The sequence below is a fragment of the Drosophila ficusphila genome, unplaced genomic scaffold (assembly GCF_018152265.1).
Source record: "Drosophila ficusphila isolate 14025-0441.05 unplaced genomic scaffold, ASM1815226v1 contig_286, whole genome shotgun sequence".
Classification (NCBI taxonomy): domain Eukaryota; kingdom Metazoa; phylum Arthropoda; class Insecta; order Diptera; family Drosophilidae; genus Drosophila; species Drosophila ficusphila.
In genome coordinates, this window is record NW_025064189.1 from 9051228 (window position 1) to 9075147 (window position 23920).

Sequence of the window (23920 nt, forward strand, 5' to 3'; positions counted from 1 at the left end):
CAGTGTTCGTTTACCAATTAGACCGAATTGTCATGATGCAGTAATAATAATAATAGTATATTGTATAACATATTCCGCATTATCCTGCCCTCCCTTGCACATTCATTCCCCAACGATCCCTTCTATCCCTTCTAACTCTCTCTTCTCAACATTCTTTAGTCGTCAATGATTTTGTGGTTTCTTTAACAAACAGAGCAACAAACAAAGAAATGCACAACAGGAGCAAGTGTTGCATGCCTCCAGGATACTGGGATGCTGCCCCGGCGATCCTGCTTCGCATCCTGTCTCTCATCTCGGGACTATCCAACAAAGCGTTTTCTGTGTGGTTTTCTGGTACAATACGATTCGGTGCTTACAAGTAGTATAAGTAGATTTCGGTTTTGGATTCGAATCTTGAGCAGTTTTGTTCACTAACTTATTTGGTACTGTTTGTGTTATCGGCTATAAGGTTATATATGATTTATCAAGTATCAAGCTGAGTTCCTAGCGCACCTTATTTCGAAAGCTATTTATACCTATCGGCTGAATGGTTAATGGGCTCAGGATCTGCATGTGATAAGTGACAGATTGCTTTGGAGCGAGACTAGCGTTGCCGTGTGAGCGATGTCTCGTTTCTCGGTTTTTGGTTTTTGGCAGGTCCAAATTTCCAGACTGGCCGGCGCACTAACCTACTTAGACGCTATATGTATGTATATGTATATACTCGTAGTCGCGTTTCAGATTTGTGTAAATTATTGTTATGTACATTTAGACATGCAGTTCTAGAAGTTCCGAGCGAGCGGGCGAGAGAAGTCCTGCCATTGCTTGTAAAGTTCGTTGTACAAAAGCGGAAATCAGGAAAATCATAACCGTTTGCTGTGGAAAGTCACTAAGAAAGTAAGTAAGTAAGTAAAAACACAAAAGGCAACACAAGGTTTAACTTCAACTAATCATGTGGTTTCTCTTTTATTATACTTTTCGATTTTCGCATTTGCTTGTTTTCTTTCTTTTCACTTGCCTATATATTATTAGATGGTACATATACATATGTAGTTTATACGCTAAGCTAATTATTTGTTTAACAATAAATGTATAGCTGCTCGACTCCGCCGTCTACTCATCCATCGTGTTCCATTGTCTCTTTTCACAACAACGAAATGTAACTGCAGCTTCTTGCATAAGGAACAGAAAATAATAAGGAAATTCTATTTCGAAAGAACATAAACGTAATAAGGAATAATTCAAATCAAAAATCAAATTTAACAAATTTCATTAATTAAAGTTACGAAATAATAATAATTGACTCTCTAAATTATAGATGTATTTTACTTGTAGGTGTTATAGGCCTTAAATAAACAGATTTAGTGGCTGTTTCGAGACTTGTGTCGAAGAGCTTTACACGAAATTTTGCTGGACAAAATTAGATATAGGACTCGCCCCATTTCTGGCAGCAGATTGTTGGAACCTTCGGATCCAGAAGGCCATGTTGTCCGGTCGGTCGATTGGTTGGTTGGTTGGTGGAGTTCATGTTCTAGCTTTCGGTCGAGATTTCTAACATAATTAAAACGCATTCAATTAAGCACACCAAAGCAAGGTGATATTGAAAATTTTGAAAAACTTTTTGGTAGCAGCTTTGGAAATTATCGGTTAAAAAGGGAAATCCGGGAGATAAGCTTGCTTTAGCGTGCAAATAGCGAACGTCTCTGAGTTTGTCGATGCCGTCCTCTCTGAAACTTCTCTCAGTCTATTTGCCATCCTTTCGAGAGCTCTTTCGGAACTAAAGTCTACCTGAATATCCTATACATGCTTGAGAAAGGGAGTGGAAGTTACGTATCCGTCGAGTGTTCCGTGTTAAAAGTTCTGTGTTCAGTTCGAATGTCCGTTCTTCGCGGGTCGTCGTTGTGTGTTCATTTATTGCTTCTCCGGGTTCTCGATTTTTGTTGTTTATTAAAGACTATTTGTAATGGCACAAAATATACAGCATTCAATTCTTTCTGTAGCGGTTCAGTTATTGTAGCTATATCCGTACAATACTCCTTAACTATATAGAGGCTATATGCTATGCTTTGTCGGTTTTCCCCCTTTCCCTTCGCTTTCTGCGGAAGATAACAGTGATGGCTTCGCTCTGTTTCGCTCCCCGGATCTCGTGTGGTGTTTGTGGTGTGTGGATAGTTTGTTTCGGTTTAGGTTTCGGTATCGGTTTCAGTTTCAGGTGACTGGCGACCGACTCCCGGCCACGCCCCCTTCCTCTCCAGCTGCTACCAATAGTGCCCGACAACTCTGCGGCCAGCACTCGACGAGTTCTATGCTCCTCCTGCGCTGCTCCTCCGTTTCCATCCGTTCATCCGGTCCACTTCATCTGGATTTATGGTTGTCAACTACGTTATGTTCCACTAGATTAGGTTGCTATTTATATTTATCTTAGGTATGCCGTTATGTGTATGTAGTTTTTGTTTTGCTTGTGTTTCCTATATTGGTTTTCCGGCTGGCTTTACCGCGGACGCGAACCTTTGTAGTTCGGGTTCGGATGGCGACTGGGATGACGCGCTGAAAACAATCATCAGGGTTAGTATATTTATTTAAAATTATTGTTAAAAATGTAGAATAATTCTTAAACAAGAGTTAAATTAAAAACCTATCCTTGGGGATATCCTCTCTAAATTCAATCAAGTGGAGGTACAAATAAAATGCACTTTTGGGTTCACTAATTACGTATATCCGTTCTTTCAAAATGATCCTTTAACTACTTCAAGTTTTCCCGCTCACCTTGTATCATCATTGTGGGATACATGCCGGCCACCTGCGCCATTTGCGGCCGGATATCGTTCGACGGCGATCGTCGGCTGTTGGGCAAGGCCACCGAGGGCTAAAGGACATGGTAAACATTATACATTAATACCCTTTAATAGAAAATAAGATGATAAGCTGGTACTCACATGGGCGAAGTAGGTCTGGCCGTACTTGAAGTACACGCCGGACGCCCCGTTCGGATTGTAGCCGCCGAGGGCGGCCGCAGCGGCCACGCCGCTCAGCACCGCCGCCGTTGCCTGTTGGCTGCCAGCAGCTGCGGCGGCGGCAGCGGCGGCACTGTGGTGCAGCTGGGCAGTGGGAATGTGCGAGCGGGCGCCGCCTCCGCCTCCCCCGCCCGGCTGAGGACCTCCTCCCGCAGCGCCGCCGGCAGCGGGACCTCCGACTCCTGCTCCTCCTCCGCCGCCGCCAGCGTAGAGCGAGGGCGGCGAGGCGTTCATGGCGGCTCCGGTGGCCTGGTCGAGGACCACGAATCCCCCCGAATGGCTGACCAGCGTGGGCTGTGGCTGCGGCTGCTGAGCTGCTGCCACCGCATTCGGCGTGTTGGCAGCACTGTTGCTCTGGCTGCCCAGAATACTGTTGGGCGAATTGTTGCTGCTCTCGTGGCTGCCGCTGCCTCCTCCGTTGGCGCTCGGCGAGTTCCGCTGGGAGACGCTGCGCCGGTAGTCCTGGTTCATCGACTTCTGGCTCCGGAAGCTGGCGGCTCCGGCGTTCAGACGCATTGGCGGCTTGCTCTCGTAGCTGGCGATGCCGCCGGGACTGGAGTTGGCCGCGTAGCTCGGCGGCGGTCCGCTGATCAGCGGCAGCTGGTTGGGCTTGTTGTCCCGCTTCACGCCCATCGAGTGAGGCGGCGGACCCCGGTGCTGGTAGCTGGAAATGCCGCCGGACGAGGAGCCGCCGCCCAGGCTCACGCTGCTCGGCGAGGCACGTGGCGTGGGCTCGTTGTTGGAATTGAGCAGCGGGGTCTTGGCGCCCGAGGGGATGCCCCCTCCCAGGGGCACAGAGTGCCTGGGGTTGTAGCCGCCGCCCGGGTGATATGGCTTGCGCACTCCCACCGAGGCTCCGCCGCCTCCGTGGCTCCTCTTCTCGTACGGCGAGGTGTAGCCCTCGTTGCTGTTCTGGTTCTGGTAGTAGTGCGGTGTGGAGCTGTTGCTGTGGTAGCCACCTCCACCTCCGCCTCCTCCTCCGCCGCCGGCACTGCTGCTCCCGGAGCTCCCGTTATTCGGAGCCGGAGGGGTGCTGAACAGCGGCGCCTGTCTGCCCGGATTGGCCGGAGTGGTGGGAGCCGACTGCGACGACCCCGGGTCCATGGTTCCCGCGCTGGCCGGGTAAAAGGGAGCCGCCGTGATGAGCGTGTGGGCGTGCGGAGCACTCTGCGGCGGTGGCGGAGGCGCCGCCTGGGGCACCATCTGCGGAGGAGCCGCCGCAGGACCGCCTCCGGGAGCGCCGGCCGCTGCTGCCGCCGCCGCTGCCGCCGCGTAGGGGAAGATGTTCGTTGGGATCAGCGCGGTGGCGTGTTGGGCGGGCAGCGCGTACACATGGGCACCGCCCGCACCACTGAGATCCGTGCCGGCTGGCGCTCCGCCGTGGGCCAGCGTCAGCGTGGGCAGCGCGTGATATGTGGTTGTGCTGGCCGCCGGCGCAGCGATGATCTGGGCGGAGCCCGCCGACGGATGGTGGTTGCCTCCGCCGCCATGCGACACCGAGCTCGGAGTGTAGCTGGGGTTGTAGTGGATGGACCCGCCGCCGGGCGTGCGCTTCACCCGCGTGCTGTAGCCACTGGAGCTCACCCCGGACCCGTTGCTCGAGTGCTGCTGCTGCTGATGGTGGTGGTGCGGCTGGTGGTGCTGCTGCCCAGAAACTAAAGAGAAAGGTATTAACACAGTCTGCAAATTTAATAACCACATTTGTTGTGCCCACCTGACACCACTGTGGGTGGACCTGCGGCTGCTCCGGCTCCCGCGTGCGGGGCTGGCTGCGGCATCGGAGTCACCTGGCCCACCGGCGGCTGGCTGGCCACCATGGGCGCGGCGGCCACCGCCGGCTGAGGCACGTAGTACGAGATGGGGTGGTAGTACGGGTAAGAGTATTGGATCGGATACGGGGCCATCGGGAGCTGCTGCAGCTGGGCGCCGCCGCCCGGCTCGCTGGAGTAGATGAGCGGCGCCTGGTAGATGGGCCCGCCGTTGGGTGCCGCTGCCGCTGCGAACTGGGCCGTCGGATAGGCGGAGGCCATGGGCATCACGGTGGCGGCGCCCGGTCCGCCGGGACCTGCCTGGTAGATGGCCTGCGCCGGGATGAGGCCCTCGCGCGGCGGCTGGGCCGGATCGAAGACAGGTATCATGTAGGTGCCGCCGGGGAGCTCGCCCCCGGCCTCCGGCGAGGCGAACAGCGTCTGGGCGGGCGGATGGCTGCTGGTGGTCAGCTGGAAGAGCGGCTGCGAGGCGCCGCCGGCACCGGGCACTCCGGGCTGCGGATAGGCGGCGTACACCATGCCCTGCGGCACCGCGTAGATGCTGCCATCGGGCTAAGGGAACAAGCAAGGGATTAGTCTGTGAACAACGAAAAGATTTCCCATCCTCAGATGGAAGGACGGAGACTCACCCCCTGCTGATATGTGGTGGCGCAGTAGGGCGCCGCCCCGTTGGGCGTGGTGGTGGTGTGGAACACGGTGGACCCGTCCGGCGCCTGGTAGCTCTGCGTGTACGTCCAGGTGGTGGTCTTGGGCTCCTCGACGGCGGCACTGGGCCCCAGGCTCTGGCTGGGCGTCTTCACCTCGCACTGGCTGTACGGCGTGGAGCTGGGCGACACGGACTGCAGGTCGCAGTTCACCTGGGTGGCCAGCGGCAGGGGCGTCTGGCTGGAGGGCAGTTCGGTGATGCCCACGGAGGAGGTGGCCGATCCGGACGAGGATGGCCCGGCCAGCTGCTCCTCCGGCTCCTGCTCCTGGTGGCCGGCGGTCTCCAGCTCCAGCTTCTCACCGGCGGCACAGCAGGCGGGTATGTTCGGACTGGTGGCCTGGTTCTTGTACTTCTGCACCTCGATGCGGTCGTAGTTCTTCGTCGACGTGGAGGTGGTGATGCTCAGGCAGGCGGTGGCGCTGGTCAGGCTATCGCAATCGTCGCCCTTCACGCTCGACGCGTCCCCGTTGCCGAAGTGCAGCTGCTGCGCGGCCAGCGGCTGCTGCTCGTAGCTCTCGTAGCCCTCGGAGCACTCCGCTCCCGGCGACTGGGCCTCCTCCTCCGCGTAGCTCTCGGTGGAGCTGCACGACAGCTCAGTGGTGGCATGTTGCTGGGCTGGCTGCTGGTGTTGCTGCTGCTGTTGTTGCTGCTGCTGCGGCTGCTGCACTTGCTGCTGATGTTGCACCTGCGACTGCTGCTGCTGCTGTTGGTGTTGCTGCTGCTGGTGTTGCTGGTGCTGCTGCTGCTGCTGGTGCGGCGAAGACTTGCGGTAGTTGCCGTAGCCGCCGGAGGAGGAGTTGCCTTGGTTCTGCGACTGGTACTGGTTGCCCGTGTGCTGGAGCGCCTGGTTGGGCGGCAGGTTGGACGGGTCGTAGTGGTAGATGGAACTGCAATAATCGGATAAAGACATTAGTTCTTTGATTTCATTTAATAGCATTTTAACTGATAGGATTGAGTGTGTCTTTCGGGTATTTTTCTCGCTCGGCAGCATGCAACGTTCGAATAGGAAAAGTAAGTATAAAGAGTATAACGCTGCAACTAGAATAACTGTAGTTTTCATTGATATATACAATTGAGTGTTTATTTCCAAAAAAAAAAATAATACGATTTTTTTATGGACAACAAAAGTATGTAATGATTACATTTCTGGAGTTAACAAAAAATGAATAAACTTTTATTTTAATCGCAGCTTATTAACTATGTTCAAAAAAGGAAAGTACAGTCCACACAAGCGGCTGCTGATAGAGTTGCCACAGTATGCGGATTTTATTTTCTTGTTTTCTTATTTATTTGCAGTGTGTTAGCGACGCGACGGCAGCGACAGACATTTAGTATTATATTAAAATAATTGAAAAAACAACAACAACAAATGGTAGACGGATTGTATTGATACAATGCGAAATGCAAATTGAACGAACAACAATTAGGGTATGACGACAACACTGGCAGACGATACACACGATAACATTCAACTCATTCATTCAATAGGTACAAATCTTGAACTTTCGATCAACGCTGAAGAGGCAAGCTTGGTGATTATATTTTGTTAAGAATGGAAAGTGAAGAGGTTTTGCTTAAATATTGGATATTGGAGTAACGCCCATTTGTGTGGGGATATGGTGTCGATGAGCGTGAGAAAAAGAGACACAGATCGAGAGGTATATAGAGGTGAGAGGCGAATAGTTATATTCGATAGCAGTTGGTGTTGCACTGGGTGTCGGTTAATTTAGTTTGAGTTTAGGCAGATAATTTACAAAAACAACATCAACAAGTTTTCACGAAAAATGATAAGCTAATAATATTGCATATTTCACATAGAGTAACGCATTAATATTTATGGTAAATAATATTGAATAACATGGCTAATGTTATATAGGAATATTTTAAATATTGCTAAATATTTGGTAAAGCTTTAAGCAAATAGCTCTTGCGCATTGAACACAGATATGTAAGTATTTATATTAGTTATTAAAATTTCGTATTAAATAATTAACATTCAATGTAAGTTCAATTTCGGATATATTTTGTCTAAGTATATACTTTTTCCAAAAATATTTTGCAACTACTGAAATTCATTAACATAGAGTAAATACTTTATAAATTTATTAAAAATTGTATTTTAAGTTTGAGCTGATTTGCGAGTTTTAAAGAAGAGGCTAATTATGTAAACTTTTATTATAATAGTGAGATAAGATATGCATTAATAAAAAAGTTCTCTTTGGTAATAATTAATTAACGTTGACAATAGCTGAACTATATTTTAAAAGAATATATTTAGGTATAACTGTGTCCTTAAGCCGCAATTGTCGCTATTTTTATTTGATTTAAAATATGTGTAAGTCGAGGAAAACGAAATAAACGGATATACGAAAAGCAATTGCAGTAAAGAATGCGATAATTTTGCAGCGATTTCTGTAGTATATTATTCTTTTTAGTTGTTTGTGTGGTTTAATTGTCTTTGGTTTAGTTTTTGTAAATTACCCGTCTGCATTGACAATTGGTTGGAGGGTTTGCGGATCAATGAGGAGGCTGCCAATTGGCACATTCGAAATGTCTGTGACGGCCCAGACGAGTCCCGACGTTCCCGACATTCCCGACGAGGATGAGGATGACCCACCAGCCCCGGCGGCTTCTGGTCCCATTTCCGCCACGTGGGGCGAGGCTGCGCTGGCTCCTGCTGGTCCTGCACCGCCGGCACAACCACCGCCACCCAAGGACATGGTCGGAGCCACCCTGCTGTGGGCGGAAATGGGCGGCGGCGGCGGGTGGCTGAACTCCGGCGTCTGCCTGTCGCTGCCGTAGCCCGTTGGCGATGGCGTTACGGAATCGGAGCGCACGGATTGGGTGCGCGTCTTGTAGCTGGACGGGATTTCAGTTGGAGTTGGAGTTGGTTGGTTTATATGTTGGTTGTTGGTTGGTTCATTTGTTGTTGTTGTTGTTGTTGTTGTCGGGGGATTGCATACAAAAATGTGGTTTTGGTTTCGATATTTTTGGGTATTTTTTAAGGTTGTCAATTTAAAAATATTCGTAATTTAAGAAATGGAGCGAGAGCGATTTTGAGTTTGGGTACATGGACATGGTTTTAACAAAAAGTTTATTTCGCTGACCGGCTTCACTAAGTTTCTGCTACTTTAATCGAATTATAAAATGAAGGGAAATTAATAATTACATTACTTAGTAATCCCACTTAAAATGTCTTCTCAAACTAAGCTTGAATTTGTGGCCAACTAAAATGAACTAAATATGAAACCATATATTCCCAAACCAGTGAAACCGGTTACACATAAAAGAGTTGAGGAGACAGACTTTGTGGCTACTCACCCACTGCTGGAAGGAGACAGCCGCCAGGGAGTGCTGCCAGTGGAGTCCTGCTTCACGAAGCCACCACGTCCGCTTTTGATCGAGTTTGTGGAGTCGCCTCGCGGCAGGGAATTGTTGCCAGGACCTCCGGAACTTGGAGGACCTCCGTAGTTGCCAAAGTTGTGCGACTTGGGCACAGCTCCGCCCGATCGCATGCCATCGCGAGATTCCGTGGACTAAAAGTATGGAATGTCAGTTTATCTGTATAAAATTATAATATTAATTCGTACATTCTGCATCTGGAGCATCTTGCCGTTGGGCCTCTTGGGCCTGGGCAGCTGGTTCTGCTTCTGCTGCTGCTCCCATCCGCCGTAGCACTCCTCGTCGCCACCGCCGGAATACCCATCGTGGTTGTGGCCCGTCCGACTGAAGATGCGGCTGCGCGCCCGATCGTAGTCCTCGTCCCGCTCCTCGAAGCTCTTGGCCTTGCGATCCAGGGAGAGGGGGCACAGGTACGGCGACTGACGCACCTCGTCGAAGCTGTGCGTGTCCCGCTTCAGTATTGACTTGCGTGCATCGTCGCGCACCAGCGACTGGAAGCGGATCTGAAAGCAGTATTGATTAAGTGATTATTGCATATTGTAGAAGGCTTTATTAGTCAAAAAGTACCTCCGGTATGCGCGTGTTCTTGGCCACGGCCACAATCACACATTGCTGCGTTTCGGTGTCCACATTGTGCTCCATGCCGAAGAAGGCCGCCGTGCGATGGATCAGCATGCGATTGTACGAGGAAGCTGGCGGAAAGCGATACTCACAACCGCGACTGCAAAGGAAACAGAAGAAACGTATGTTATTTATAGTTAATATTAAATTAAATCTTTAAGCCAACTCACCTGTTCTCCTGGACGAACTCCATTAGATCCTTCTCGATCTTCAGGAGGATATTGCGGTCCTTGGGATTCTTGTTGAGTGTGTCCCGGAAGAAGAGCAGCAGATCGGTGCCGCCGTAGTCCGTGTACTGCTCGCTCGAGTTCTCTGATTGATGAAAGACTAGAATCAGTGAGTGATGAGCCGGGGTATTTGGCCACAGACGAAAAGCCGCCACTTACCGCGCGAAATGAAGCCCGAGGTGTTGTTGCTCGAGTTGTTGGATAGCCCGTTGTTGGACATGTTGTTGTTGCCGCCGTTTCCGTTACCACCGCCGCCGCCGCCGCCGCCTCCGCCTAAATCAATGCTACCGGATGAGCTGCCAGCGAGATTCTTCAACCGTGGTTTGTTACCTTTGGCGTTGGTGTTGGCGCGGTGTTTCTTGCCCCCGCCGCCGCCGCCTCCGCCACGCGGCTCGTAATGGTACGGCTCCTCGTCGTGGTTGTTGCTCAGATTGCTGTTCTGGCTGGACATTTCGTGGCGCTCGTGCCGCTCGTGGCGCTCCGCCGCCTTGTAGTTCATCCCGGAGTTGTAGATTACGCCCGCCGAAGAGGAGTTGTTGTGCTGCTGCTGCTTGTTGTCCAGCCCGTTGGACTTCATGTCCACCACGAACTTCTTCGAGCTGGCGTTGTTGTTGCTGTTGTTGTTGTACTCCATGCCGCTGCCGCTGCTGTTGGTGCGATTGTGCTGGCCGCCGGACTTCTTCGGAGGCGACAGCTTGGGGAACTCCGCCTCGTTGCTCAGTGGCACGTTCTGCTGCGGTTTCTGCGGCACATACTGCTGCTGCTGTTGCTGCTGCTGTTGCGGTTGCTGACTAGTGACAATCACGGCTGGCGCTTCCATCAATGGCGAGTTGCCCCTTCCAGTTGATTGTGCTTTGCTGTTGCTGTTGATATTGATATTGTTGTTATTGTTGCTGTTGCTGTTGTTGTTGTTGTTATTGTTGTTGTGCTCGTGGGAATCCCCCTGGAGCAGCTGCTGATCGGAGGAGGCGCCGCGGGGAGTTGGCGTGCGAGGTGGCGACGTCGATTCACGCATCGCATGGCTGCGGGTGAGATGTTTGCCCTTCATGTTGCCCTGGAAAAGTCGAAGAGTCGAAGGGGTGAAGTAATTAGTTTTAAATTACTAGCGAGCGAATGCCAAAGTTGACCAGGCGAACTTCGAAGGCAAGCTTTTCAAAGGATAAAGGTTAGCTACGTACACTAATTTTCTACGGAAAAACTTCTCAACACGGAAACTATCAACGAAAGGATTTAATTGGCAGCCTAAGTTGTACTACATCGAATATATTTTACCTACAAAAAAATACTTTTCTCTAGTTTCCCTCTTGCCAAACAAAAGCAGCAATCCGTGATGCAATTTCTGTTTCATTGATATGTGAAAAACAAACGGCCCACTCAGGCAGGAAAAACCGAAAAGGTTACCGGGGAGTAAACTCCGCCTGGTTGCCGTGCTAGGCTTCTAATATATGATATACTTTGTATAGTATACTTTATATAGTATACCATACAACAACCTACGAACGGGATTGCCTTTTGACATTTTCCGCGCGCTGAAGGACAGGACGGAATCGGAGGATAGACGCAGTCAGGCGTTCAGTCTGTCGGCCAATCGTTCAAGTTTAGTCATCAGCACATTAATTTCGTGCCTTTATTTGTTTTTCCCCCAATTGATTTTCTGCTCAACGAAAACTAACCGAATCTGACATCATTAATCAGCTGTTGGAGTCACTTGACGTGGCCAACAGGCTAAATTAACACTTGAAGTTTCATTAAGGTGGAGGTGAGGAAATCAAATTTCTAATTTAATCCAAGTAGCACGAAAATGTACCCCATATTCAATAAAAACTACCCTTACCTTAAAAGGAACGCCTACTTTATTTTTTTTATTACACTAAAGGACAACACTTAGGTTTGAGTTCTGTCAGAATTTTAAATTCTCTGCCCAAACCCAAAATGTTCCTTCAATTTATAAGACCCACAACCCAGCTTACTTCTTATCAACTCCCAGATTTTCCACTCAAACGAAACCTTAACAGACAGCTTATTTATTGCAATTGGCAGGTTTTGCGAAACAATAACTTGGCCTGCCCAAACCCAGACCTTGCTAATTTTCCAATTCCTCGAACAGGGCTTTCAAAGTGATTTCCAGGAATCTGGCTCGCGCATTTAACTTTCATTGTGGGAAAAATCAATAAATCGACCTTGGAGCCACGCAGCAGCACCGAAATCACCAGCAGCTGCCAGCGAGTGCTGCGAAAGTTCGGGAGGGGTGGAACCAGGGGCCCAGGACATAAACAATGATTGACGATAAATCCTGCATGAGCAGTTAACCAAGGCAACCGACCGACCGACCAAGCGACCAATCGACCAACCGACCAACCGACCCAACCACCCACTCGACTCACACATAAACCTTGAACTCTGTTGGCAAAAGCGTTTAGGAGGACTGTCTGCGATTGTGGGGCAGTGGCAACTGCAGCAGGAGCAATCAGAAACACGTTTACCGAACCGATTGCAACACTGTGGCCATTCGGGGTCGATTGGGGATTTCCAGCAAGTGCGATTCGCAGAACCGTGGTCGCCACCCCCACGTGTGCACACAGTACACATAGAGCACATAACCCACAACCATAACCCCCTTGGACTGCCAGTGACCTGACCCAGTTTGTTAGACGTTTTTTGGGCGTGTATCCTTTGCTCGAGTTCAGTTCATGGCTGCACTTATGTGAGTGCATCCTGCGAGAGAGGTTCGCGCGATGCGATGGCAACTTCGAGAGAGCTCCCAAAAGCGAGAGCAGGTCGAGATGAGAACCCATCTGCAGCACGACACCTGACAAGAGCTGACCTATTTGGGCCAAGTATAACGTCTGCATATCATGTTAACCTAATTTCCGGAAATATAATCTTTCAAATTGCCTTCTATACGATTTACATTGAACATTAAACAATGCTTACAAATGGAACGAAGAACTGATTTGACTCAACTTAAGTTTATTCTATTGTAGGGAAAGTTTTAGTTCTGGTTTGGTATGTTGATACGACAAAAGTTGATACGATTAACTATATTTTTGGGTCTTACTGATTTGTTTAAATGTGCATCACTTACTCGTCTATTGCCGAAGCTGTTCTGGCGTCCCAAGTTGGCAGATCCAGCGGATCCGACCGTCTGATACTCCTCGCCGCAGTTGTTGTTGAGGTTGCTGCTGCTGCAGTTGCTTGAGATTGTTATTACGGAAGAGGAAGATGTGGCTGCTGCTGCTCCCGCTGCTCCAGATCCAGATCCAGATGCAGATCCAGATACCGATCCCGATCCCGATCCTGATCCTGATCCCACTTCGGATGAGTTAGTGTTTGAGGCAACGGCGGCGTTGGCACTGGCAACAACAACAACGGCGGCCGCAGCGGCCGCTGTTGAGGCAGAAGCGGCAGAGGATAAATTGGTTGGAATATTCGTAGCTAGGGCTACTTGAGATTTTGTGGAACTCATAATCACAGTTTATGTCAAGTGTACTAAAACGGAAAAATAAATTGTAGTAGCCAGTTAATGAGTTTGTTTGGAAGAAGCCAATCTCTAAAGTCAATAAAAACATAATTGAAACATAAATGGTGTTTTTATAAGGTTAAACAAATTTGGAATTGAGAAAACAATTATAGGACCCATTGTGATTACCTCAATACGTGAGTTAGACTATTGCATTTTCTTTACACGGTTTTATGTAGCTCCAAAAATTTGTGAACAAATTTTCGTTTATGGTTAGTTTGTCTTTTATTTCCTTTTTTGTTGTCTGCGGCTCATAAGAATTTTTGCATAGTTTCTTTTTTAAATATATTTGTACGAATATTTTTTAGGTTTTATTCCTTCAGAAAAATCATACTTGTCGAAAAGTTGCGGCAGTGCAGTTGAGAGAATATTTTTTATAAAATAGGTTGAACCGAAAAATCTCTGACGCTGTTGTTTTCACTCAATTTGCTTTGGTTTTGTGCGACTTAGAATAGTTTACTTTTAGTTAAGTTTATTTATAAGATGCAAGGCTTAGTATTTGTAGATAAATAGTTATTGTATTGGATTTTGTGGCAAAAAACTTTGCGAAGGGAGGAAAAATAAAACACTATTTTAGGTTTCCTTCGTTATTGTGGTAATTGAGTTTTAAAACGTTTGGTAGTTTGTTGTTTTTAGAACGTTGTTTATCACATTTACACCATATCACCGAAAATCAGAAGCTGCCCTCACTTTTTTTTGGTCTGTACACTTGCTTGATTTTCCCAGTTGTTTAGTTTAAAAATTAATTAATGTATGCACTAAACACTTAAGTTTCTAATTCTATAATTAATTTATATATATATGTATTGTATATTGTATAGTTAAAAATATTTTAGTTAAAGCTTTCTTTCTTTCTGGTTGTTTGTGATTATTTCTCTCGCTGGTTTTCCTTTTTTTATTTGTTTGTTTATTGAGATATTCCCTTCTGGTTGTCTATATAGTTCGGGTTCTTTGAGGATTTCTTTGATTTCCTGTTGTTTCCTGTGGCACACATTTTACTATCTGCAAGAGTTGGAGGAAGTTTTAGTCGAGGGCTTTTCCCCGAGAGAAAAACGCGCAGGCGAAAGAGAGAGAAGTCGAGAAATCGAGAGAATCCCTCCGCAGAACTGTGTATCCGTGTGTATCACACACTCGTAGACAATATGACCTTGTTTACGATTTATTTTGATATTCAAAACTGCACGAACCAAAAGCCGAGAAAATTTCATGATGCGAATATTGCCCTCGGCACGATTAAAAGGGTGGATTCGCCAGCTCTCTTTATCTTCAGGGCTCCTCAGCTCCTGGCGAATATCCTTGTAAGGACACCCAACTGGTTCCCCCAGCCTAATTATCTGGAGGTTTTGATTGCCACAGTTTATGGAATGGAGTAGGTAGCTAATTTTGCGTACTTTTTCTGCGTACCAAAAGGGTTGTGCCGAACACCAAAACAATGTTTCAAAATTTGATGTTTATCAGTCCGAGTTGAATGGACTTTGCATAAATAAGCGAAGCAAGTCGGTGTTCGTAGAGCCAAGTAAAGGCATCTTGGGAAAGGGTGCTGTCCTTTTGCAAACTATAAAATTTTACCATAAAAAGGGCAGCGGAAAATTTTCAAAGACTATAAAAAAGGGAAAGGATTTCCAAAGGTTAAAAACGGTTTCAATATCAAATTTGTTTTTAAACATATTTCTTTTACAAAGTATTGGCCAATAATATTTAAGTTCTTTCTAAACGATTGAGCACGATGCAATTTTCCAACATTTTCTCCGACCACTTTCTATTGTAGATACTTATCAGAAAATTCTCGAAGGAGAAGAAAATACAGGTATAAACAAAACAAACTAAAGAACACATGAATGAAGGTTTCAATAGAGCCCCAAATGCAAAATGCCATGACAGTCGCAGTGAATCTTTTATTTTGGGAAATACCCGCGAAAAGGCGAACCGAGTGGAAACAAGATTTGGAGAATTGTAGAGGAAAAGCAGAAAATCAGAAAAGTGGGCAGGTGACAGATGACGTAGCCGCCTTAAAAAGAAACACGCATACGACGTGTGGCACACGACCAAAACGAAGGTGACGACGTCGTCTTCGTTTTTCCACCGCCTTTCCTTCGCCGTTATTTCGGCACTCGGTGGAAATGAGGCAAAGGCAAAGTTCGCCAACGAAATTTGGGACAAGAGTCGGAAAATTGCATTCGGGAGAGAAATAGGCGTCCGGGATATCGAGATGGGGGAGTGGAATTATGGGTTGCATGTGGCATGGTATTACGACTTGGCCTTCCTGCTGTTTAGCTGTTTACAGCTGCTCGCCCACCCACCCACTCCCCCGCCCTTTGACCCCACTCTTTCCTCGCCTATCGCGTTTTCCTTTGCTCGGCCATCCGCTCAAAGCGACAAACAAAAAAGCTTCGCCGTAGTGCGAGTACTAGGAAATGTGTTGCGGTGTCTAGTCTGCGGAGAATCAGCTCAAAAGGCGCCTGCGTGGGAGAATCCAAAGAAGAGAGAGCGAGCCTTATGGCAAGTACACGGCCAGAAATACAAGTAGCCAAAAAATATATCTCCAAAAATAAAAATTGTCCCCGAAATTAAAAAACGTTTCGCAATAAAGAAATGAATAGAAAGATGGGATTTTTCTATTATGGTTCAGTTATTTAAACATTATGATATCTTTGTATTTTTTTTGTTAAGAATTGCAGACTAATTTTCCAAGTGCATCCCTTGGAGAGAGCGTGGCGTGCCTGCAGTCGAGCAGGAAGTTGGCTGCGATGCACTCGCAAAGGGAAATGGAAAATGAGGCACCGAAAAAACCCCAGCAGGGCAAGAAGAAGAGGACGAAATGGGGCGTGCAATTCCACCTAGAACCCAATGATTATAATTTGTTGACAAGTCGATGATACTTTGCAAACATGCACTTTTCCACCTCTCACGGGGAATTCGTACGTTAAAACGTCACGGAAATTGAAAAAAAAAGTTTAAAAAAAGTACGAAATGAAAAACGAACCCGAGCAAAAGACCCGAACCCTCGTATGAGTGTCTTTATAAGTGTGTGGGGGAAAACGTGTGCGACTGTGTATGTATAATACACCAAAAATGCGACACAAAAAAATTTGTCTTTAAACCAAATGAAAATTCCTCGCGACTCGAAAACATTTTCTTTTTCGCACACATTTCTCTGCACTTTTGTATACATATATTTTTAAACACTGCCCGGCAAAAGGGGCTTCCTTTTCAGCTTTGGTATATCCATTTACCACTCGAAGTGTCTGCAGTTTCACTAAACCGATTTTTATTTTTTCTACGCGCGTGCCATTCGTATTTTGTATTTTTTTTTTCGTACTTTTTACTGGTGATTCTGAATGTTGTATTGGGAAGCGAAGAACCCCCTACGACAAACCCCATTGTTCTCTCTCGATTTTTCCTCCTCTCTCTTTCTCTTTTGTTATTTTTGTATTTTTTCTTGAAAAACTAATTTTCTCGGGCACTAATTTTTCTTGCCTCCGCTCGTTTGCTTCATTGTGAAAAATGTATTTTTAAGCTGCTGCTGCTGCTCCTTCGCTTTTCTATAGATGTTGCTGCTGTGGATGTTGCTGCTGTTGCTAGTTGCTGCTGCTAGTGTTGCTGCTGTAGATGTTGCTGCTGTGGATATTGCTGGTACGGATGACAATGACAACTTTGGCAACGGCTGCGACAGAAGCGACGACCGCTGGCGGACATTATGGGAACACGGCCGAATGGATACTGGGCCAACTCGCTGGCGGAAAGACACTTTTTCTCATTTTCTCTCTAGAATCTCTCGGCAAAATACCTCCTTCGTGCTTTTCCCCAGAAGGGTGGCAGAAAAAAGCGAGAGAGAGAGCTCTCGGCCAAAAAAAGAGAGCCCTGCGAGTGCGTAAAAGCTCCGCGGAAAACAGGTTAAAGCGTATAGGTCTCCCCCTCTCTACCACTCTCTCTCTCTCTCTCTCTCTCTCTCTTCCGTCTCTCTCGCCCCCTCTCACTCTATATATCCTCCCTACTGTATAGTTCGCCCGATGTCCCATGGCCCAGAGGCAAAATGCTTATTGGGGTGGCGTTTGACAGAGTCTTTTCACTCTGGGCTCACTCAAAGAAATAATGGGTTCCAATGGGTTAACAGCAATTATACAAATTAAGGTGGCCAAAACGTAATTATTGATAATCGAAATCTATCAAAGTGTAATTTAAGAAATGTTAATATTAAGGTTTTTTAGCTATTTAAGAGGCCATCATTTATTTCTCGCAGTGTTCGCATCTACTCCTTCTTGTTGCTGCTGCTCCTGGTAGCTATTGTTGTTGCTTTTATTGTTCTTCCTTAGTGCGTTTGTGTGCGTATTGCAGTTGTTGTAGTCCTTCTGGTTACTGGGCATCTCATTCTTTATGCTTTTTCTGTGCCTCCGCCTATATATCCCTATATCCCTGCTTGGTTCTGGGGCTTCACTTCCTAGCAGGCCACAAAAGGACCTTGGACATGTGAACATAAGTGCGTAAGAGGGAAAGGGAGAGAGTCCTGGAGAAAGAGAGCGAACCAAACAGGAATGTTTATGGCGCAAAACATAAAAAACTTTGTAAAAGTCGATGATGTTTTTTGAGCTTTACCTGAAAATCGAATTCAATTTTAATTGAATGTAAATACCGAAAGAGATTTTCCATCAAAGCAATCTAAATCTGGGTTTCGAAAGATTTTAATTGAATTGTTTATGTGAAAGCCAACAGATAAACGAATGGAAATTGTTCTGATAGAAAGAGCTCATACAAGTGTGAGTTCTTAGGACTATGGGATATCCTTTTAAGGTTACGTAATAAAACCTAAGGTAAATGGACACTTTATTAGTTGTCATAATCATTTATATTAAATATCAATTTATATATTTTTTGCCAAGGATTAAACTTCATTCCGGCACTTCAAACTTTATCCCATAAATCATTGTACCCTATATTCAGCATTAAACTTTTCCCAATTCAATTACCCTTGCAAATCACTGGCAAATTGACCAAAAAAGTGTCCATCAATTGAAACCTTCTCCGCCTCTTTTATTGGCGTTTTCCTTCTCTTTTTCGCTTGCATATCTGTCAATTTGGAGCCTGAAATTGCATTTGATTCCTGACGGAGTACGCCAGTTATTTTATGTTGCCCCAGACTCTTTTCTTTTCCCGCTGATAAATGCATTCATCATTTGAGTGGGCAATAAAAAAGCTTTTAGAATTTAGGGGAAAAAACTCAGGGGAAAATCGGAGGGATAAAGCGACAGCACATTCATTGTTGCTGCCAATAATGTTAAGACAGAGAGCAGTTTCCATAGTTCCCCTCTAAGCTAAGGTTTACTTCAGAAGCTATGTTCCAAGAAGACTTAAATTGTTGTTTTCTCTGTTTAGATTATCTTTCGTTTATCAAAAATATATTTATGTACATTGTGCCGTGCACCCAGTAACTTTAGGATGAAAGTCAGGTGAAGCGTGTCCCAGATTCTACTAAAAATACAAACAAAAATAAACCAACACAAACGCAAATACACATTGAAATTCCACCCCGAAGTATGCAACATAATTTTAGTGCAAACAACGCAATAAGCTCGACTTTTTGTCTAGCGGGACCTTGAATTGAATCAAAGTCTTGCGTTCCTTTCTCGCATGCTTATCACTTCGTGGCGCCCTCTCGCTCTGACTAATTGCAAAATAATTTGCATCGATTAGCCAAATGGGTCCTGAGAATTCGTCGTTCCCTTTCCTCTCTCCTTACTCTCAAAGGACCTTTTTAGCATCTGAGGGATGTCGATGCGTTCCCCCAAATGCGTCGTAATAAATAATTTATGTAAAACGCTGGCAATACCGATAACGGAACGGGGAATGATGGCAAAAACAACAGAAGCAAGAGAGAGAGAGAGAGAGAGAGAGAGAGAAAGAAATTAAAAGGACGAGACTGTTGCTCCTGTCTCTCTCTCGCTCCTTTCGGTTAATGTAATTGCATATTCGTGAATGTCGCGCCTTTCGCCTGCAATTACGACATCTTATTTGGGTCAACACGGAGAGATAGCTCTCTACAGAAAGAGAGGGGGCTAGACCGAGTGAAAGAGAGGGGTGCAGAGTTAGAAAAAGAGAGGTTGATACCCCACAGAATGAGAGAGGGTCCGGAGCTCAAGCTCGTCGCACGTGTGAGCTTAAAAGCGCATCGCATTTCGAGGCCAAGTGCCGAGTGCGAGGATACGAGAATACGAGGACTCGAGGATACTACCAGCATCCGTCTGTCACTTCCGCAGGCAGCTGCAGTATCCAAAAGGGCGGTTGGGGGGCGGGGGTGTCCAGTGGGTGTGGCCTGCGTTGGCCCAGTTTAGTTGGCCCACAGGATATGCAAATGCATCCCTGCTTACTGCACTGATTTCCTGCTGGAAATTCAATTTTAATTCAACGATACCTGAATTCCCCACGGTAATTAAAGGTTACAAGTACTGCTTCTCAATGAATTAACAGATGGCAGAATATGGAAGTATACTTCAGCTTAGTAAAGATGTTTGGAACCTACATTATAAACTTTTGATTTATTTTAAAAAAGTTAAAAAAATACCCGCAGCAAGTAGTCAATAATTAAAAATGTAAGTTTATTTAAAACCAAACCAAAGTAAGCCCTAATTGCCACCTGCATGGGTATTTTCCTAAAAGCTCGAGGTTAACTCAACCCAAGCAGTGTTAGAGCAACCAAGAGGATTCAATAATAGCTCCTAGATTACTCTTCAGTTAGTCAGAGATTTTCGCACTGCAGGATGCGGAGGAAGAGCAAGGAGATGGCCATTAAGCCTTTTGTGACGATCCTGCTGGGGGATATTAAGCAAGCAAATCTAATCTAATTAGCCGGCAAATGCCAAAGCAGAGTCAACTCTGGCCCGGGTATCCATCCACTCTGGACCCCTTAACCCCCGTCAAGCAAAGTCACCTGTTTAACACCTCGACGACTGACTGTACACCCCCGCTTCGTTTTATGGCGCAATTAAAATGCTAAATGCTTTACGACATCGCCCATGGGGGGTCCTTTAATTAATTTGCCTGTGACAATGACTGTCTCGTGTTCTGACGACCATGAAAGGTGTTAACAACAAAACGCCTTGCCGAGAAAGGAGGTAAAAGCAGGCTGGCAAGGACACGAACACCTCCGTTCACTTGACCCACACAAAAAACAAGACAGACAGATGGAAGAGGCGCCCCCGAGAAGTCTTCATTTAAGCGTTGCTCCAACCTTCTAAGACTGGGCGTCTAAACCCCGTCGTCTCTCTTCCTTGATTTTTTCCACCTTTGATGGATGTAGAATTTTTTGCAACACCTGGGGGTCTGGTTTGATACCCAATTTTGTGATGTTATAGAATGCATAATATATTTGTCAAGCAGGAAATGTGTTGTCAACCACAAAATAAACGAGCAGCCGACCCCCTTCCATTTCACCTAAATAATTGAAGTCATTTTATTTGTAAATTGAAGTGAAAAAGTTGCGATTGATTATACATATACCTGGACATTTTATAAACCCTAATAAACTGAAACTTCTAGATTTATTAAACTGGTGGAACAGCTATTTAGGATGCATGGTATACTTAAGGGGAAAGTCTCGAAATCATTTTAACAACATTTGTCTGCTTCCTTTTTAGCTGACACACGGCTAAAACTTTTAAGGCCACGTTGAGCAACCTTTTGAGTTCTCTGACATAAAAAGCCGAGCTAAGCACGACAAACGAGCGAAAGGCTTCGGACTAGCTGATGTCCTGTAAATGGTATTCCACCGAAAAACATTAATAGGAATAGAGCACCAGCTCTCCTCAATCGTTCATTTCGTATGTGAAGCATGCACATTGCATACAGAAAGGGGCACTTGGGAGCCGACATTTGGGGCCATTTGATTGTTGCCTTCAGGTTACCCCGGGCATCAGTCCACGTAGCCCCAGCCGGAGCCACCTGCGGGAATTATGAAATATGCAAAAAGCATCTGCGCGGGCCTAGAGGCACCACCTACCCACCTCCTCGGCGCTTTGCGGGAATAGAAATCGCTTGGCATCGCAACTTTGTCTGCAGCATCAAAAGAGTAAATCCAGGGGGAGGTGGGAGGAAAGGAAGGGGTGTATGAGGCCAAATCAAAAACAAAACTGGCGTTACCGATGTGATGTGATGTGATGTGTCTGCTCTTATCACAGGCGATTATTCATATGGCACAGGTAAAAGAAATACAGTCAAGATTAATATAATGAGAACATTTTCTTGCCTCTTTGATTTACCGTCAACTTTATTTCAGTGTAAAATTAAAACAATTATATTTAAAAGAACAGAATACGTTAATAGACGGAAAAATGTATTGCCCTATATTACCAATTCTTTTTGTTTGATTATATATATTTATAACCAACTAAGCGGAGTTCGCCTGCCTTTGAAGAGAAATGCAAAATCAAAAGATATGCCGCTGCCAGAATGTGTTTAAAAATTTAAATAAAATAGCATCCGATAGTCAGTGGCATGAGCGAAGGCAATAAATTAATTTACAGATTCCCGACATTCTCGAATGAAAAATGCTTCGGTTTCGCGAATTTTGCATTCATTTTTTTTTTTTTTGTGTAATGACAGGCGAATCGGACGGGCGATGCGAATCGGAGCGCGACAACAATCGACTAACTAAGTAGCAGCAAGAACGGAAACAAGAACTACAACATTGTGTGACAACGACGACATTTCGTTTATAGCATCAGCCAAGATGCAACACCTTCATCTCGGCATCATCACCGAATCATCATCAGCATGAGCAGACGAATCATCGAATGCGAACATCCGAATGAAATAATAAACAGAGACCCCCACGATACAGCGACGTTTTAGTAAAAATTAATATCAGTACATATCAATCAATATACAGTAAACACTTGCCTCATATATTGCATCAATTAAAACTATTGAGCTTATTGAATTTAAAGTGCAATTCTTGTATTGTGGCATACACATCTTATCAGCAAATCGATGGGACCACTGTCCATTTATTTCATCTAAGTTTTTTCTACCATAACATTACGTTGTCATTTTGCCCGGGTTCAAAATTAGGGAGAGTGAATAAACAAACCTGACGACATGATCACGACGCAAGCGATGTAAGCTAGATGGTGGCTAGTGAGAGAAGAAAAGGGGCAGGTGGATATAGCCAGGCTGGTCGGATGATTCGCAAAATAGATTTTCAATAAAACCCACTCGAAAACGCCGACAATGGCGGACGCAGGCCAAAGAGCCAGTTCGAATCTATTTTAAACACAAACAAAAGCATTCTCTATAAATCGAGCAATGGCGAAGAGGAAGAAACTTACAGAAACCGTCGAAAAGAATGCGATATGTCAACAGAAGTTGTGGGTTCTGAACGCACTGGAATTAGGAAGATTTAATGGTCAAAAAATACATTTGTGTCTTTCTGGAATCCTACGATCCATTGCTTGGTTATCTTAGTTAGAATTTATCTATCCCCAGAGGTTCTTGCATAAGCAAAATTCCGTAGATTAGACAATTTATTAAAGGTTATAAATCTAAGTAATTTTTAAACTTCGAGATTTAAGCGCTTTTTGGGCAACCAAATTGGTCAAAGTATATTTTTTGTCTTCTACTTCTAGTACAGTTGTAAAAACATTGTTAGGAAAGCAGTTTATAAAAATCTAAAAATCAGAGCGTGCATCCTTTTATTATGAATTAAAAACATTCTTGTTAAACTTTTGACCCGTTCGTGTAGATCGGATTCCCTATTGTACCGCCTATGCAATAATTTTCTCCTAGTCATGGATTCTTTCTTATGCCATCCTAGCAGTCTTCCTTTTAGTCGGGTCCTTCATAGAAATCGTTCCACTAGCTTTGCTCGAACTCTTTAAAGTACTTCAAGGGAAGAAGCTGTGCGAAAAAGTTCCCCAGATCCCAGCCAACCAACTCCAATTAGACATACAGCACAGAATCAGATAACGGGGCCTTCCCGGCAGCAGCACTATTGAGTATATAATTTATAGAGTGAGTGATGTATGTATGTATGTGTGTATATACTGCACTTCAAAATGCAACCGGCGCCCAGAATCCGAAATGGTTGATAAAGTGAAAAGTTGCTAATCACTTGTTTTCTTTACACTTAAGTTATGCACCGGCGAGTGTAGGGAGCCGATAATTAAACCGATTTTCCTGAACCTTTTCTTATAAACTCACCATTTTCAGTTCTGCTTGCCATTGCGAGTCGTTGTTGTTGCTGCTTTTCCTTTGCTGCGTTCTTCTTTTTCTTGTAGCTTTTCTACGCTTTTCCGAGTTGTTCGATGGGCGGGCGCTTTTAGAGGACTACACTGCAGTTTTAGATACTTTTCGCGGCGTTTTCCAAGTTTGTTTAGGCCTTTGTGGCACGCATTTTCACTCGCGGCCTTATAACATATATATTAGAGACGGCAATACATTGACGGACTATCGATAGTATCAATCATGGGATACGTCTGATATCATCAACAGCTTTCAAGCCGCCGCGATAGTATTTTATTTAAGTTAATTAGAGATGGGACACATTCTGTCATCCATATTTTCCGCTGACCACCAATGTTACTGTTGATACCTGGGTGAATATACTAAATCTAATAAGAACGGTCTTATTAAAATTTAAATGTGTGGCAAAACTAGTATTTATAAATATGCTCCAGTTTTAATGAAAAGAGAGA

General features: G+C 45.6%; 2 protein-coding genes across 7 annotated transcripts; both read right to left on the reverse strand.

Moving 5' to 3' along the window:
* Positions 1-914: 914 nt before the first annotated feature.
* LOC108099546 (protein encore) lies at positions 915-23684 on the reverse strand. Of its 6 annotated transcripts, none has more exons than XM_017203125.2 (13): positions 23427-23684; positions 12804-13207; positions 9878-10772; positions 9662-9818; positions 9438-9591; positions 9059-9373; positions 8790-9004; positions 7950-8327; positions 5392-6355; positions 4708-5314; positions 2916-4648; positions 2746-2845; positions 915-2526 (listed from the first exon to the last, which is right to left on the reverse strand). In XM_017203125.2, the coding sequence occupies exons 2-13, from the start codon at positions 13182-13184 to the stop codon at positions 2471-2473; spliced, it is 5955 nt and encodes a 1984-aa protein (XP_017058614.2). In that variant the 5' UTR covers positions 13185-13207; positions 23427-23684; the 3' UTR covers positions 915-2470. The 6 variants fall into 6 exon arrangements, with proteins under 6 accessions (XP_017058614.2, XP_017058640.2, XP_017058631.2 ...); XM_017203151.2 differs by having other exon boundaries at positions 9662-9803; positions 23427-23683; XM_017203142.2 differs by lacking the exon at positions 23427-23684 and adding an exon at positions 16716-16782.
* On the reverse strand, positions 16826-16972 carry LOC122319914. The gene has a single exon (XM_043207828.1). It carries the CDS (start codon positions 16932-16934, stop codon positions 16830-16832), a length of 105 nt encoding a protein of 34 aa, XP_043063763.1. The 5' UTR covers positions 16935-16972; the 3' UTR covers positions 16826-16829.
* Positions 23685-23920: the final 236 nt, after the last annotated feature.

What these genes read in the sequence shown, in the direction of transcription:
- LOC108099546 (XM_017203125.2), bottom strand. Translation starts at nt 13,184, where the DNA reads ATGAGTTCCACAAAATCTCAAGTAGCCCTAGCTACGAATATTCCAACC. An exon ending in ACAGCTTCGGCAATAGACGA is followed by an intron (nt 10,773 to 12,803) that starts GTAAGTGATGCA and finishes CGACTTTTCCAG; the next exon opens with GGCAACATGAAGGGCAAACA. An exon ending in GCCAGACCTACTTCGCCCAT is followed by an intron (nt 2,846 to 2,915) that starts GTGAGTACCAGC and finishes CATGTCCTTTAG; the next exon opens with CCCTCGGTGGCCTTGCCCAA.
- LOC122319914 (XM_043207828.1), bottom strand. Translation starts at nt 16,934, where the DNA reads ATGTCCGCCAGCGGTCGTCGCTTCTGTCGCAGCCGTTGCCAAAGTTGT.